This window comes from Colius striatus, chromosome 2 (assembly GCF_028858725.1).
Source record: "Colius striatus isolate bColStr4 chromosome 2, bColStr4.1.hap1, whole genome shotgun sequence".
Classification (NCBI taxonomy): domain Eukaryota; kingdom Metazoa; phylum Chordata; class Aves; order Coliiformes; family Coliidae; genus Colius; species Colius striatus.
Genome location: NC_084760.1, coordinates 16,511,982 through 16,528,659, shown reverse-complemented (window position 1 = coordinate 16,528,659; position 16,678 = coordinate 16,511,982). Strand labels below are relative to the sequence as shown.

At 38.5% G+C, this 16,678-nt stretch overlaps 1 protein-coding gene across 3 annotated transcripts in view; it reads left to right on the top strand.

The window, feature by feature from the left end:
- Nucleotides 1-16,678, top strand: part of SMAP1 (small ArfGAP 1) — a 103,432-nt gene that overhangs the window by 33,008 nt on the left and 53,746 nt on the right. The window contains exon 5 of one of the 3 annotated variants that reach the window (XM_061990327.1): nucleotides 14,669-14,746. The exons of the other annotated variants lie outside the window; for them this stretch is intronic. Within the exon in view, the coding sequence (XP_061846311.1) occupies nucleotides 14,669-14,746 (78 nt within the window). The remainder of the gene's footprint in view (nucleotides 1-14,668; nucleotides 14,747-16,678) is intronic. 3 annotated transcript variants of the gene reach the window in all.

The window sequence follows — 16,678 nt, the reverse complement described above, 5'->3', positions numbered from 1 at the left end:
GCATCAATAGTCTCTTTACCCTGCTTAGTTTTGCATAGACTATTCTGTGTCCTATTTTTAATCAAAATCAGTATTGTTGGGATGACATAAGCTTTTCACCACACCTTTTTGTTATCACCTTTGAAATAACAGTGCCTTCTACATGGATTAGGATATGTGTAGGTGTGTTATCATTTGATGAACTGAATCCCTTCTGTGTATGAGCAGATAATACAGAGTGGAGAAACAGGCTTGCTGTGCCCTAAGGGTTGCTTTCTTTAATCAGATCATTTCACTGAAGTGGTGTTTAAAAATGTAAGGGACCTCCCAAACTTTGTCCAGTTACAAGTTGCTTGCAGTAAATCCTTCCCGTAGCATAAAAGTTGTTTTGAGTGCATTTTTTTAAAACATACAGTCCAATATTTCTCTTGGCTTAATTTTGGCAAGGTCAGAAGCTTTTCCATTTTGTCTAACAGTACATAATGTGTGTTAATGTATACTGTCTGTTAGAGCCCAGGAGTGTATACCAAGGTTCAGTTTTTGGTTCTGTGATGCTCAAGATTTATCTTCTCTGTTCTTTCGTTACAAAATTTTAATTTGTAATTGGTAATTATATGAGAGGTTTTGTTTTCTGCCAAGATTTTTATTACTAAATTTGTTTTTTAAAGATGCACACTGTAATAACAAAATTAGCTGGTGCAGAGACCAGCAGTGCCATCAAATGTGCAGACTAAAAATAGGCAAATATGAAAAATGAAATTATATTTTCACAGTTCACTGAAAAGCAATGTAGGATCAAGCTATGGGCAAAAAAAGCATCTGTGATATTGTGGGCTAGTTACACTTTAAATAGAATAATACATTTAAATAGAAATCAAGTATACCTTAGAAAAACCTAATGCTGACTGAAAATATTTTAAGCCTATTAAAATGCATAGATCTCAGTTTTCTGATCCATTGTTATTGGAAAAATGTGAAATGCTCGTTCCATATCACTGCTCAGGACTAAATGAGTGGTACAGTTTATTCAACTGCAATAAGTGGGTTATCCGTAAATAGTTACATTTTCTTGCTCAGACTTGGTGCGGGCTTGTGACTCTTTAATAGAAAGACCTAAGTGGATGACACCATTGAGCAGTGGTTTTGGTTTTGACTTTCTTTGGTGCCTTGAATTTTTTGTGGGTTTGTTTTTTGGGTTTTTTTTTTTTTTTGAAAGGTTCTGGTGTCAGTTAAGCCTGATTTTTAACCAAAATCTTAGGCCTTTGCCTTGAGAAAAATCTTTACAATGTAGCAGGTTTGGTAGCCCCAAGTAGGCAGACTATGGTGCTAAGGTCAGGTGAGGAGATATAGATAGGGAATTTATCAAAGTGTTCACACTGTTCTTGTCCTTTCTTCTCACAGATTTAATTTCACATGCATTTCAGGTGAAACAAAAAGCAGGAGCGCCAATGCAGAATAAGCAATATAGCTTGGAATGGGGAAGCCTGGGAAAAAAAATCAATTGAAAATGATATACTTATTACTTTTTACTAACACTAATAATACAGGTAAAGTCAGTCTGATATTTTAGGGAATATGTTAATGTGGATGAGTTTTGTGGGTGCCTTTCAGGGTTTGGGCTTTTTAAAATATTTATACTCCTTTATGTCTCTTGGAAAAGAAACCATTTTCTGATCACTGGAAGTTTTAACTGTGAAGTATGCATTTGCTGCTTTGTAATGCTGTGAGACAAGACAAACATTTAGAAAAATGTCGAACAATGCATTTGTAAAAATACTTTATTTCCAGAGTACTGGGATATCACCATTGTGGTTTTTTTCCATTTAGCTGCTGTTAATGTAGCAGTATTTAGTTTTAAATGTTATTCTGATCAATGTAAAAGAAGGGAATTGTGAATAGTCTATCCAGGGAGGCAAACTAATTATTGTTGCACCCCATAGAAGTACCTTCAGAGACGTATCAGCTCTTTAAAGAACTCTTACAGTTGAAAGGAATCTGTAAATTCTTAGATACAGTTGTAGGGTTGTGATAATATGACTAAAACTGTGAAGATAACTATATGGTATTTATGATATTTAGGAAAATATATCCTGGAAGTCCTGTTTGACCAACCTGATAGCCTTCAATGAGTGCATAACCAGCTGACTAGGTAAGGGGAGAGCAGTGGATGTCATCTACCTTGACTTCAGCAAGGCTTTTGGCACTGTCTCCCATAACATCCTCATCAGAAAGCTGAAGCAGTGTGGCTTGAATGAGTGGACAGTGAGGTGGATCGAGAGCTGGCTGAATGACAGAGCCCAGAGGGTGGTGATCAATGGCACAGAGTCGAGTTGGAGACCTGTGGCCAGTGGAGTTCCACAGGGATCAGTTCTGGGGCCAGTCTTGTTCAGTATCTTCATGAACGACCTGAATGAGGGGACAGAGTGTACCTTCAGCAAGTTCACTGATGACACCAAACTGGGAGGACTGGCTGATTCCCGAGAAGACTGTACTGCCATTCAGTGGGATCTCGACCAGCTTGAGAGTTGGGCTGAGAGGAACCTCATGAGATTCAACAAGGACAAGTGCAGAGTCCTTCATTGGAGGAGGAAAAATCCCATGCACCAGTACAGGCTGGGGATTGAACTGCTGAAGAGCAGCTCTGCAGAGAGACACAGGAGTCCCGATTGATAATAAACTAACCATGAGCCAGCAATGTGCCCTCGTGGCCAAGAAGGCCAATGGCATCCTGGGATGCATCAAGAAGAGTGTGGCCAGTAGGTCAAGGGAGGTCTTCTTCCCCTCTCCTCTTCCCCGGCAAGGCCTCATCTGGAGTCCTGTGTCCAGTTCTGGGCTCCTCAGCTCAAGAGGAACAGAGAACTGCTGGAGAGAGTCCAGTACAGGGCCACCAAGATGATCAGGAGTCTGCAACATCTTTCATAGGAGGAAAGGCTGCAGGAACAGGGGCTGTTTAGTCTGGAGAAGAGGAGATTGAGGGGAGATCTTATTAACATTTAAAAATATCTAAAGGGTGGGTGTCAGGAGGTTGGGACATCCCTTTTTTCTATAGTAGATAGTAACAGGACAAGGGGTAACGGGATGAAGCTGGAGCACAAAAAGTTCCACTTAAATATAAGGAAAAACTATTTCACTGTTGAGGTGAGGGAGCCCTGGCACAGGCTGCCCAGAGGGGTTGTGGAGTCTCCTTCCTTGGAGGTCTTCAAGACCCACCTGGACATGTTCCTGTGTGACCTGATCTAGGTGACCCTGCTTCTGCAGGGGGATTGGACTAGATTATCTCTGAAGGTCCTTTACAACCCTACCATTCTATGATTCTTATTATCAAAGTATAGTCCATTTAGTCAGTGTAGTCTGTGATAGAGTTAGAAGTAGTATTTCTCAAGTCAGTGCCTATCATAATTCTCTCCCAACATTAACAAGAGTCACATTGGTATAAAGATCAACATATCCTTTCTCAGAAAGTAATTTGTAGTTCTACTGTGGTGGTACCTCACTTTGTCAGGACTTGTAAAGACCAAGTGTTTAAGAAATGCATGTCTCTTGATCTGGCCAACTGCTTTCCTGTTTTGCTTTGGGATGATGTAATTGTGAAACAGTGAGGACTTCATGAGTGTTTTTATGCTTTTTATGTATGCTTAAATTTAAAAAGAGGAATAATGCGAGCAAATTCACTTGAAGCTGACAGGGTCTTATTTGGGAATATAGATATATTTGTTCTGTGAAAAAATGCATGTGACTTGATTGTTTTTAATGGCAGGACCTTTATTTACTCTTTGAATAACCAACTTAGGAGAAGCAGTAGCTGTTTGCAAGTCAACTTATTTAAAATATCTTCAGCATAATACTGTCCTCCTAGAATTACTTTTCTGCCAAGCCCCCTTCTTGATTTTTAGGCAACATAAGCTGTCAATCATGCAAAGTATAGCTTAGAATACAATAATACAAACTTCACTTAGCAGTGAAATGGTTAAGGCATCTTTATAAATGTGGTCCATCTAAGCACGGTAGCATGAGCAATTTACTGTGTAACATGCTCTGCAGTTTGACTTGATCTATCCCTGAAGGCTTGTACAACACAATCAAGAGCTTGTGTCACTTTTGTAGTTAACTACAGACAGTTGCTGTAGGTCAAGGGGTCTGAGGTAGTTCTGTATGTTAAAACTCTCCTTTAGATGGGTGCTGACATGAAACTGATTAGGATTATTCCACTTCATGCTTGCACCTGATTATCACTCTAGTGTAGGCAAATCCTTTCAATTTCATGATAGGGTTTTGTTGTACACAGCAACCCTACAACTAAAGAGTAAAACATGCAAAGCAATTTCTCCTTCAATAATCTCAGTCCTGAAGACTGTTACTTATTAAATCTGTTTGGTTTTGCTTTTGGGTCTCATTAAACTCTTCATGCTTCTTTAGTTTACTGTTTCCTGGAGCAGTCTTAGAAGAGCTTACAGTTACAAAAACACCTTTCTCCAAGAGTCAGAATTTGTATGCTTGAATAAATGGCTTGAAGGACTTTTTCAGAATTATTGCAGTAAATGTAAGTGTTGCAAACATGAGCCTTACTGGAGACATGCTTTGTGTTGTTTGTTTTTATGGAAGTCATGTCTGAACAGAGTATTCATCTTGACTGATAATCTCTGTATTGAGTCCCAAATACTTTTAATCAAAGCTATGGAACTGGTAAGGTGGAGGAACAGTTGTTAGTGAGGCTCATGATCTTTGATGCAGCGGCCAGGAGAAGCAGTAAATGTTGCTTGTTTTAGGGAGTTAGTAAGAATTTCCCCAAATTACTGGTTAGAGGATGTAAGTTGTGAAGTTAGATGATTACACAGTTAACCAAAAGAGGAAATGTGTGACTTTTGGAACTGAGATTCCAGAAAGAGTAAAATCTGTCTAAAATATGCTATTGAGTAAGAGCTGTTGGGATGATTTGTTGAGACACAAGACTGCAGTAGTGAAAGGGTTTCTGGTACCCAATTCAAATCATACAATTTGACTGTGTCTACATGCTGTTACATTAGAAGTGTAGTAACATTGCATAGAGGTTCAGCAAATCAAGTTTGAAGCAGTTCTAGTTTCCAAATTTTTAAAAAACTGAACACTTGCTCTTTGTTGTAAAATAAAACCTGTAAAAAGACAATACTTGTTAAACTACTGTTTATTTTTGTATCTAATGCAATGACCCTTGTGCTATACAAGCAATGAGGAGCAGTGAGATAACTGAGTTGTGAGTGTGGAAGAAGGTTAGCCATGTAGGTGTTACCACTAACATTCTCTGCAGCTTTAAATAAAAATAAGTGTAGAAGAGATGTCAGAGCACAACTCCTTATTCAAGGTGGATGATGAGTCAACTGGAGTCCAGATACTTTCAGGAATATCTGAAATATATTTTCAGGATATATCTCAAAAATAATGAACTGGCACAAACTACTCCACTACCTGAAGTGGGAATATATTATCATGTCCTGACAGTGTTCAGAGAATAGTAAACAAAGTTTCTATATTTAAGATAGAATGTGAATTATGTATGGAGCAGAAGTTTCATGTAATTCTTCACTGAAGGAAAAGAATAATGAGTCTATTTTTTCCTATGCTTTCCTAAGACATTGTGTATAACTTAAGTATGACTTTAGGAACTGGATAAGATGTGATGTGAATTTAGAGTTTGTGATGGCACATTTTCTGGGAAGTTAGCCACCTTAAGATAGATAAATTGGGAAGTGACAGTGGACATGAAGAGTTACCCTTCCCAATATTGCAGGAACAGTAGTGGGTTTTTTTAGTGGTCTGTGGAGAATATGTGGACCAAGTGATATAAAGTATTTTTAAAATATACTAGTGAAGATAGGCATCAATAGGAAGCACTGAAATACTGTACAAGAATTATGACTTGAGGGCAGGGATAGTGCAAGTGTGATGAATTATTAATGTTGTGATTTTGCCTGGGCCAGGTTTTCATTGTGGGGGAGGCTACAGGAGTGCCTTCTTTAAACAAAGATCTGCCAGAAGCTTCCCCTGTAGCTGACAGGGTTAATGCCAGTCAATTTGAAGATGGACCTGCAGCTGACCCAGGCCTGGCCAATTAATGACTGAGGTAACACCTCTGTGATTAACCTATTTAAGAAGGGGTAGAAGTTGCTGTGCAGTTGCTAAACTGCAGCAACAACAGGGAGTGAGAATGTGAAAACATCTTTACAGACATCAAGGTCAGAAGGAGGGTGCTTGGACCCTGGAAGAAAATCTCCCCTGTGACCTGTGTTGAGGACCATGATGAGACAGCTGTGTCCCTGTAGTCCATGGAGGCCACCAGGGAGAAGAGACCCCCTCGCAGCCCATGGAGGACCCCATGCCAGAGCAGGTGGATGCCTGAAGGAGGCTGTGACTCTGTGGGAAGCTCACCCTGGAGCAAGTTCCTGGCAGGACCTGGGAGTCTGTGGGGAGAGAGAATCCCATGCCAGAGCAGGTTTGCTGTCAGGCCTTGTGGTCCTGTGAGGGACTCGGGCTGGAGCAGTCGGTACCTGAAGGACTGTTCTCCCTGTGGATGACCCACACTGGGGCAGGGTGTGAGGAGCTGCCCCCATGGGAGGCCCCATGCTGGAGCAGTTAGTGAGGAACTGTATCCCATGGGAAAGACTCATGTTGGAGAAGTTCATGAGGTACTGCCTACCATGGGAGGGACCTCACAGTGTAGCAGTGGAAAGTGTGAGGAGGCCTCTCCCTGAGAATCAGCAGCAGCAAAGTCCATCTGTGATGAACTGACAGTAACCTCCATCCCCTGCGCTACTGAAGGGGAAGGAAGGAGATTCCTGGCAAGAAGGAGGGGTTGGGGGAGATGTTTTAAGATTTGGTTTTATTCCTCATTTCACTGATTGTTCATTAATAAATCAAACCATTTCTCCCCAAGATGAGTCTGTTTTGCCCATGATAGTAATTGCTTATTGATCTCTCTGTCCTTACCTTGACTCACAAACCTCTTGTATTTCTCTCTCCCCTGTCCAGTTTAGGAGAGGGAATGAAAGAACAACTTGTTGGGCATCTGGTACCCAACCAGAGCTAAACTGCCACAATTTTGCAGTGTCATGCTGTTAGAATGGGTTAAATTGTAGAATCACAAAGTAGCTCATGCTGGAAAGGATCCTTGGAGGTTGTCCAGTTTTCTCTGCTCAAATTTCTTAGAGCCACGTCCAGTTGGATTTTGTGTATCTGCAGGGCTGGAGACTCCACTACCTCACTGAGTAGTGTGTTCCAGTATTCAACCACCCCCACAGTAACAAAAAAAAAAAAAAAAAAATATCCCAAATTTAAAAAAAAAAAGTCTCAGTGGGATTTCCTGTGTTTATATAAATGCCTCTTGGTCCTGTTTCTGGACACCCCAGGCAACAATCTGCCTCAGTCTTTGCTCCTTGCCACCAGGCATTTATACCTGTTTAATAAGACTTATCTCCTCCTCCCCCAATTTGCCCCATTAGCTTTCTCTCCTCCAGGCTAAACAGTCTCAAGTCAAGCCTCTCCTTGTCTGAAAGGTGGTCCAGTCCTTTACTCATCTTAGTGTCTCTTTTCTAGACTTCAGTCTGTCAATGTTTCTATTGTACTTGTGAGCCTTGTAAGTCCAGAACTGACTATGTTGCTGACTCACACCCAACCTGTTCATCGGGATCTCCAGGTCCTCCTCTGCAAATATGGTTTCCAGCAAGTTGACACCCAGCCTATGCATGGGGTTATTTCCATGCAGGTCTTTGAACTGTGGGCCCATTCTGTTAGTAGTGCTCCGAATGGCAGCACACCTATCTAGTGTATCAGCCACTCCTCAGTTTGTGTTGTCCACAAACTTACTGATGGTGTACTCCATCCCATTGCATGAGTCCTCAATGAAGATGTTAAATAGTGTTGGCCCCAGTATCAGTGCCTGGATGTACCACTAGTGACTGCCCATGAGCTGGATTTTGCTCAGTGGTGGTTAAGTAAGGAGTTAGAGAAGCCAGGGGGTGGATTTTCAATATGCCGGTTGCATTCTGAGTAGCTCCCATGTGCAAGGTCTTGTTTTTCCCACTTCTGTAAGTACTTTGATTTGGGGAATAATTCACATGACTGGACCACCTAGCTACAAATTCCTGTGTCCAAGTAAACAAAATTTTTGCCAAAGCCACTTAGGAGGAAAAAGATACTATTCTGAAGAGTTGGGAAGCTCCAGGGACAGTTTTTCCTGGAACAAATACAGAAAACATTGGTTATTTTGGACAAGGGAAATAGAAGGCACTCCAGTAAGAGATTAAAAGCATCTGTTTTTCTTATCCTTTGTCAGCCTTTAATTAAGCCATGATGACTCTCTGTAGTACCTCAAGAGGTGCTTGTCTAAAAGAGAAGCTAAGTAATCTGAAAACAAAACAGTGGGCAACGGTAGGAATGGATGCTCTTGGTTAGAGCTTGAAAAAATACTTTGCATTCAAGTCTAATACTGTTAAATGGATCTGTTTCCCAGAACATTACATAGTTGCATTTCTACTTAATGTTAATTTTATGAACGTCTGTAGCTCTGCACACATTCAAAACTACTGCTCCTGCTTGTGCAGGAGCTTCACCATGTTGCTGTAACGAGATGGGCACACTGAAGGGATGAAGGACTGGTGAGCATGTTCAGAACATTGATGGAAGAGCAGTTCTGGCTTCCTGGAAAAGCCAGCTGCTGCTGTGTTTTGTGAACGTTGGAAACTCAACCTTTTATATGTGATATTCGGTAGTTAGAGCACTGAGTAGGGGAGACATTTTAGTAACTTTAAAAAAAAAATCTTACCAGTTTCCCTAAAGAACTGCCACAGAAGTTCATTAATAAGTGTTATTAATGGTACATATAATAGTATATTCTTTCAGTATTTTGAGACTAGATCTCTTTAAAGATGGGAAGCAGTTAGTTGTTTGTTTATAGGCATCTAATAGTCTGTGTTACTGGTCAAAAGAAAATACCAATTTGTCTAACATTCTAGTTGTCTAAAATACGATTCATTGGAGATGTAACGAAGTCAAAAGTGTGCTGAAATAATAAAAATATATGTATTAGCTCAACTTAATACTTGTCAGATGAATGTAGAGTGGTTCCCTTCATTTATTTCCTGGTATATTGTGTGCATACGAAATGGCCACTCGAGGGCACCTTCGTATTTGGTTCAGCTGCTAATTTCCTGAATGTGTGGACATGGTTTGGTAACACACTCATTTTTTTAATCCCTTGGATCTTCTGAGTGATAGCACCCTAAATTTTGTAATTAAATGGAAAGTTACTATAGGCTACTAAAGCTTAACTTGAATCCTCTTTAATAAAAGGCTAAATAATAACATGCATTACATCAAGAACAGGATTTTGGGCAAAACTACAAACAAGTTGATGAAAACTTTGTTTATTACATTAATGACTCATAGTGTTTGTATGACTGAACTAAAGGAAAGATTTTGTATTTTGAGAGATTTTGTATTTTCTATTCTCTGATAGCTTTGTTTAGCACTTCTTTGAAGCTTGTATTTTTTTTCACTGGAAATAGTCTGGTACATAGACTACATGAAAGCTATTGGGCCAGATACTATTTGTATTGATACTTTTATGTGAGCTATCAGCATAATGGATAGTGCCACTACTAAATAATAATAAATAATAAACATTTTTAATGAGAACAGATAACACATTGCAATGCAAGTGGGGCAAGGAACTGCAGTGGTATTGTAAACTTGCAGATCCTTTCTTTTCCAATCTTATATTGTTAGTGAACTCGAGTGTCTCAAAGAACACAGGTGAAAACAAAATCTGTCAGTATTGCATGTGTATGTGTTCTCTTGCTCAGCATTGAAGTACAGAATGCTTTAAAGACAGTATTGAGTTTCATGATGCAAAATAATTATCATTACTTTATCAGCTTTCTTAAAAGGAGTCACAAAACAGAAACAATGGAAAGAGATCCAAGAATTGCTAAAAATAAAATTACAAGTCTTTTGATCTGAAATGCAATCAGAATTTTGTTGACATAGGAATATAAATTTGGGAGCTTTAGGAACAACCTCTTTGCCTTCATTCCCTCTTTTTAGGAAAATCAGAATTCACTTCTTAATCAAAACACCCAACTACTCTTAAACCAAAATGAAACATTTAGGTGTTACTTGTCCATTTGCAATTAATTCATAATGCACATAAGCACATCAACTTTATTCTTTTTCTAGCAGCATGTATGGTTGGTTACAGGGGTTGCCATTGGTTTAATCTAGTACTTTGAAGTGCCAATAGTCAAGGACATCTCAGTTGACAACTTCCCAGAGTGTACTGCTAACATGTTATCAGATCAATGCTTACTTGATTTACTTGTTTGATTTATCAGATTTACTTGAGTTCTTGAAGTTGACTGGAAATTGCTTTTTGGATTTTGATGTAGCAATTTTCATGAATTGTTTGCTTTACACATGCAGACAAAAATGGAGGTTTTGGTCATTTGTCATCAGTGGTTGTGATAATGAATAGCACTTAGTACCTACTTGCTTAAATGTTATTTTTCTGTTGGATCTAAGTTAAACAAAGGTATCTGCTACCTTTCCAGCAGTCTGGTCCTCAGTCTTCATAATTGGTGTCAATTTTGGCCAGTTTTTTAATAGAAGCTGATTCTGTAGCTTTACTTTCGTTTCCACTGGAATGCAGCACGTGGATTAAAACTGAGAAATTGGAGAAGTGGTAACAGAATAAAATTGTTGCTGTGAAATAGTGGGGTGTTTTTCAGACTAGATTTTTTTTCCTGCACTAAAGATGGGGGATATCTGCTTGTAAACAGCAGTATTTTAGGTACTTGGACCCACGCATGGAATAGATCTTCCTTTGCTGAGGCTTCCGATCAAGCTTATAGAAACAAGTCATTAGTGCTAAAGGCTGATAAATACCAAATAGAAAACCTGTATGTTACCTTGTGATATTACACAGTGCTGCTTTTCAGTGATCTCATTCTCTTAAAAAAGAGTTAAAAATTGTTATTAAAACCTTGCTCGGCAATCAGGGTTCTGCTATAAATATTTAAAGTGCATTTGTGGCTTTCAGCTAATTAAAGGCAGTTTCACTGGGACTGAGTGCAGCACTTACTCCGGGAGAGCTGGATGCATGTACCTGTCATGGATGAGTGGTTTGATCTGGGGGTTAGTCCAACTTCAGAGCTCTCATTCCTCGCCACGAAAGTAAAAAAAGGTCATGGAGCAGTTGCTTTCTCATCTCTCATTTGTTGGCAAGTTAATGAATCTCTTGGCTACAAATGGACAGAGCTCTACGAGTCACTGTAGTAGTTTTGAAAACAAATATTTACTGGAAATAAAAGCAGCACACACCTTGTTGTCAGCTGCCGTTTCTTAGAGTGTTTCATTTGTTCAAGTACTAACAGCTCCCATAGCTAATGGTATGCCTGCACTGCAAAAAGGACATAGGAGGTATTAACACCAAATCTGAATGTTCTAACTTAGAATTTGGCATCAGAGTAATGCCAAAGTTGTTAACATAAGGCTAATAAGAAGGATTATTTGTTGAGGTTTTTGTTATACATTACATCTGTAAAATGTGCTGCAGTTTACAAAAAATTAACGTGCCACAGTCTTTTGAAGTAAGAGTTTGGCAACAGTACAAGGGAAAACAAAACCTGTGAGGTTTTATGGGCATCTCACAATATCAAGCAGCTTCACTGATCTACTAAAATGGGGGCTATTTGAGTTAAAAGTAAGCATTTTGAAATCTCCTGAAGATCTATCACTTGATGACTTCTGTTTTCTCTTCATGTTTGAAGAGAGTATTAGCATCTGTAATAATGATTTGGACATTAGTGAAGATTCAGTCTTCTAACTTAAAGAATCCCATGATAGTAAAGAAATACCTTTATATTGCAGTGTTGTTACAGCTTTTAGTTTTGGTGCTAGTTCTGATATATGAACACAAAAGGACACATTGTACCAGAGCAATTGGCACTGCAGGGACTCAATTCTAGGTGGGTAGCACCATGTCCTTCTAAGGCTACTCTGCACTTGATCTGGGCTGTCCTGGATTTCTCTGAGGTCAGGAGCTGGTTCAATGCCTACTGGGAACCTTAACAGGGTTAACAGGTCAGCAGTCCCTTTAGCATCAGTTTGTCCCAATGGCGAGTTGTTTATCCAGGCTTCTCTGGTGCCTTGATCAGCTCTTGAATGCTCTGCTGAACTGTTCCTCACGTCAGTGGACTGTACCAGCCTCTCTCTTAATCCTGTTTTATGTTTAGCTTTATCTAGCCACTCAATTTGACTCGACTGAATGTTTTGATTCAGATTTTCTTATCTGGCACAGCATGGTAGATAACAAATTTAACACGATGCAGTTGTGATAAAACCATTCAGCAGCCCGAACTCATGCTATTGCATTCCTTATATAAATTTAATAACTTTTGTGCATTTTGTAATATGTCTTCTCCTAAAGATTAGCTTCAGTCATATGCCTTTTGTACTCTTCATTATTTGAATATTTTTGCCTGAAGTGAGTGTAGTGCTGCTGTTTATCTTTGAACATGACACTTGGGCATTTCTCAGTTTGTACATCCTGTTCCATATCCCAGGCAAGACAGTAGCTGCTTTTTTCACTGTCTCTTGCCTATACCTTGCATGACACTTTTCCATTACTTCATTTGCAAAACTATAATAATTACTTCCAAGCCTTCATAGGGTTATTTTATCCTAGATTAGATAATTCCTTAATTTCTGAAGATGATATGCAGATTGAGAACTACTATTATGGGAGGATGGAAATGTGATGCAAACATCTATAGTGCTGATTTCTCCCCATCCTTCAAACGAAATTCTGCTTACCTGGTTTTATGTGATGAGTAGCTGTTACCTGCTGTTCTCCTGAGAGAGCTGTCAAGCTTAAATTCTTTTATAATCTGAAGCATACATAAGAAAGATCTGGAGTCTCCTTCCTTTGTGGAGTCTCCTTCCTTGGAGGTCTTCCAGACCTGCCTAGACACGTTCCTATGCGACCTGATCTAGGTGAACCTGCTTCTGCAGGGGTTTTGGACTAGATGATCTCTAAAGGTCCCTTCCAACCCCTACCATTCTATGAAAACCCAAACACTAAAATCCCAGTTTATCTTTAGAAACTTGAAAGTGTACCTAAGATGTTCCATTATCACACTTTCACATATTTGCATTTAATTGAAATCTTAGTAAGGAACAAGGTGTTAGAGCTCACAGTTTAATCTATGTAATTACCTAATCATTTTTCTGACATCTTTATTTGGTTACAATGTGGTGTAATTGGAATAAACAGGATCCCAGTGTTTCTATAGCAACAGAATGCTACAGTTTGAGAAACTGCTTCGTTGCAGCAGATGTATCCATAACTATTCTAATAACCTGAGATTTTAAACCAATAAATTTAAAAATGAGGATTCTGTTTCATATTTCTGCAGGTAAAATTTATTTTACAAATTAGACTTCATAAATATTTTTGCTGAAGTTGTGCACCACCTTCCAGAATAACCATGCTTTCTGAGTTTGTAAAAGCATCGAATATATGTGTTTTATGATCATTGTGGCTATATAGACTATGGTACTGGTAGGATTTTCTGTAAGAAATATGGGGTATTTAAACATGAGGTAGAGGATTTTTTGCAGCTTTCAGTTTCCTTTTATTACAAACTTGTTTTTTTTAACTAAGTAAAAAAATGTCATCTGAATTGGTTATTTTGACCCAACATAAATGGCCTGCTCTATAATAGCTTCATTTATTTTTAAATTTTCCTTGTAGATAGTAGAGGTGATACAACACAGTGTAGAAGTGTCAGCTTTATAGCTTTGAAGATCTACATGTTTGGTAAATGTAATTCGATTATGTTTTTGTAGTAAGGGGAATAGAAAGATAATATTTCCATTAAAGTGATCAACTATCCATAAAGAAATAGGATAGGAAGATGTATGAAAATACATTTAGAAAAATCCTATCTTCTCTAGCAAACTGTGCCTATTGCATATATAACTTACACCTTCTGGGTAATTCTGGAAGCCTGTAGCAGTGCTAATAGCAATTTTGCAATTTTCCTAGAAAAGGAGTGTTACCTATCTGGAAGGTCTGGCATCCTGCTGCTAGGATGTGGCTTTATATTAACCCTAAGCTCTTTACTCATTTGGAGTGCTGGTAGAGAAGAGTTAATTAGAACTTTAATTAGTGTATAACTTTCAGAGTTATTTTGCATTCCTCTTAATAAAAATATTCTGTTACAGTGAACAAGAACAAAAGCACTCTCTTCTCTCCTCCTCCTCTGGGACAGTCTGCTTTCATGCTTCAAGACATTAATATTTCAGTAGTCACACTGGATAAAAATTGAACAATGGATGAAACCTAATTATTTTTCTTAGGCCTGTGATACAATCTTATCCAGATTTATTTTCTTATATTCTGTTTCAGTGAATTTCATTATAAGTCACTCATTCCCACCTGACAGATTTCCTTTAAAAATTATACTGATGTAAAAAAAAAGGGAATACTTTGTTTCCTCAATTTGGTTTGTTTTGTTTGTTCCTGTGTTGTGGTTTCCCCTTACCCCGAAAATTATTGAAAAAAATAATGAAATTCATGTCTCTTGGCTGCTTCTGCTCTCCCTCTTCTCATCTGTTCTTGCTTATTTTCTTTCTCATTTCTTCCCTCTGTTTTGTACAGATATCCTCTTCTGATGCTGCTCAGCCTTTGGCATCCTCTCCTTCTCTGCAAGCTGCTGCTGAGAAGAGCAAAGCAGAGGTATATTGATTTTGGGTGTGACTCTTGTCAGATTACTGCTTTGCACAAATATTTACTTTTCTATAGAGTAATTTCACTGAGTTGCTGATAATACTTCAGGCATTTGAAATACTTAACCTTGCTTCCTGGACTAGATAAAGGAAAAGAACTAATTCAGCAGGGCAAAGCACATGCGTGATTGTTACCTCATAGCATTTATATATCAAAATTCTGGTTCTGTTCTGCTTAAAATCACCAAACTGTGAAAGCATTTCCTTCCCTGCTAATGGACGTGACTGACATTGTCCTGTCTCCTCAGGAACGATTTTTGGGGTTTCTTTTTATTACTTGCTTGTTTCAGAATCTACATTATCAGTACTGTTCCAGCCATTAGTTCAGTCTCCTTGGAAATAAATACAGAATTAATTCAGTAACACTTCTATTAACTCATGCTGGTTTTAACATCCCTTCTAGCTGGGATAAGGGTGTATAGGCCGACATTACAGTTCAGAAGGGCTTTTGAAAAACTGAACACAAGTAGTAGATGAGGAATCATTGTAGGAACTTTCAGTATATATTACAGTTTACAACAATAATGAAATCATTTTTTTTAGAATGTGAATGTTCAATGTAAGGCTCTTTTGGATACTTCAGCCTACATTGATACTGTAAATGGTACATGAAATAACTTATCTAAACATAAATCACGTTTTTTCTTCTAAATGCAGAAAATCTGAACAGATGCTGTTAATTACTTTAATTATTTTAATTCATCTATATTTAAACACTAATTTAAATGACAGTGTTATGAACTAGACCACAAGCCTTGATGAATTTGACATGTGTTTTAAATTGTACCAGGAATAGCAGCAGCCACTTAGAATGAAACTAGCTCTTTCTTTCTTATGCATTCAAATTTGAAAGTTCCTCTGTGTAACTAGTATGCCACGTTGTTGGAAATGAATCAGGGACGGGGGGAGCGGAGTAGAATAATTTTTACTTGGCATTTAAGACCGATATAAAGCCAATATCTTTTTATTATCTTCATAGTGCTTTTTGACTGCTTTTGCAAGTAAGGAAACACTGGAGCTGCAGTTCTGGCATGAATACAGCATCTGATAAATGTTTTTATTTAGTGTGAATTCATTTTTATCTAATGGAGCTGAAGCAGAAAGCTTGCATATTGAAATTGTGAAGTGTGAAGATGAAGGAGTTATGGGTTTTTAAGTTCACAGTGAAAACAAAGTGAGGGAAAATAAATCCACTGGGAATTGAGAGAGTTCCTGTAGGCTTTGTGAGGTGTGGAGACAGAGAGACTGGTTAACAGTTTAAATCTTCATATTTTCCCTGTGAAGCTGTCAGATTTGTGAAGAGCAAGGAAAGGCATTTATTTAAATTTGGTCACCTTTATTGAGTGTTTGCCATATGAAACTTACTTCAAGGCATCTTCCTTCTTGAAATCTAGGTACTTTTTCCTCTAGAAGCGAGATTTCTCTCACTATTTTTAAAAAAATGCTGAAGTCAAACTGGAAATCCAGTCATCCTGAAGATGTTTATATGGAAAAACTTTACTCTCACTTAAAGCATATTCAAAGTGAACTTAAGATGCTGTATTTGAAAAGTAACGACATACAGTTATGACACTTAAAACAGTAGCATCCTGTCTTCTAACAGAAATAGTATGACTAACAGGGCCAGTGACGTGATTGTCCCCCTGTACTTGGTGCTGATGAGGCAGCACATCTAATTCTATGTCCAGTTCCGGGCGCCTCACTACAAGAAGGACATTGAGGTGCTGGAGCATGTCCAGAGAAGGGCAACAAAGCTGGTGAAGGGTCTAGAGAGCAAGTCCTGTGAGCAGTGGATGAAGGAGCTGGGGTTGTTTAGCCTAGAGAAGAGAAGGCTGAGAGGAGACATGATCACTCTCTACAACTACCTGAACTACCTAATGAG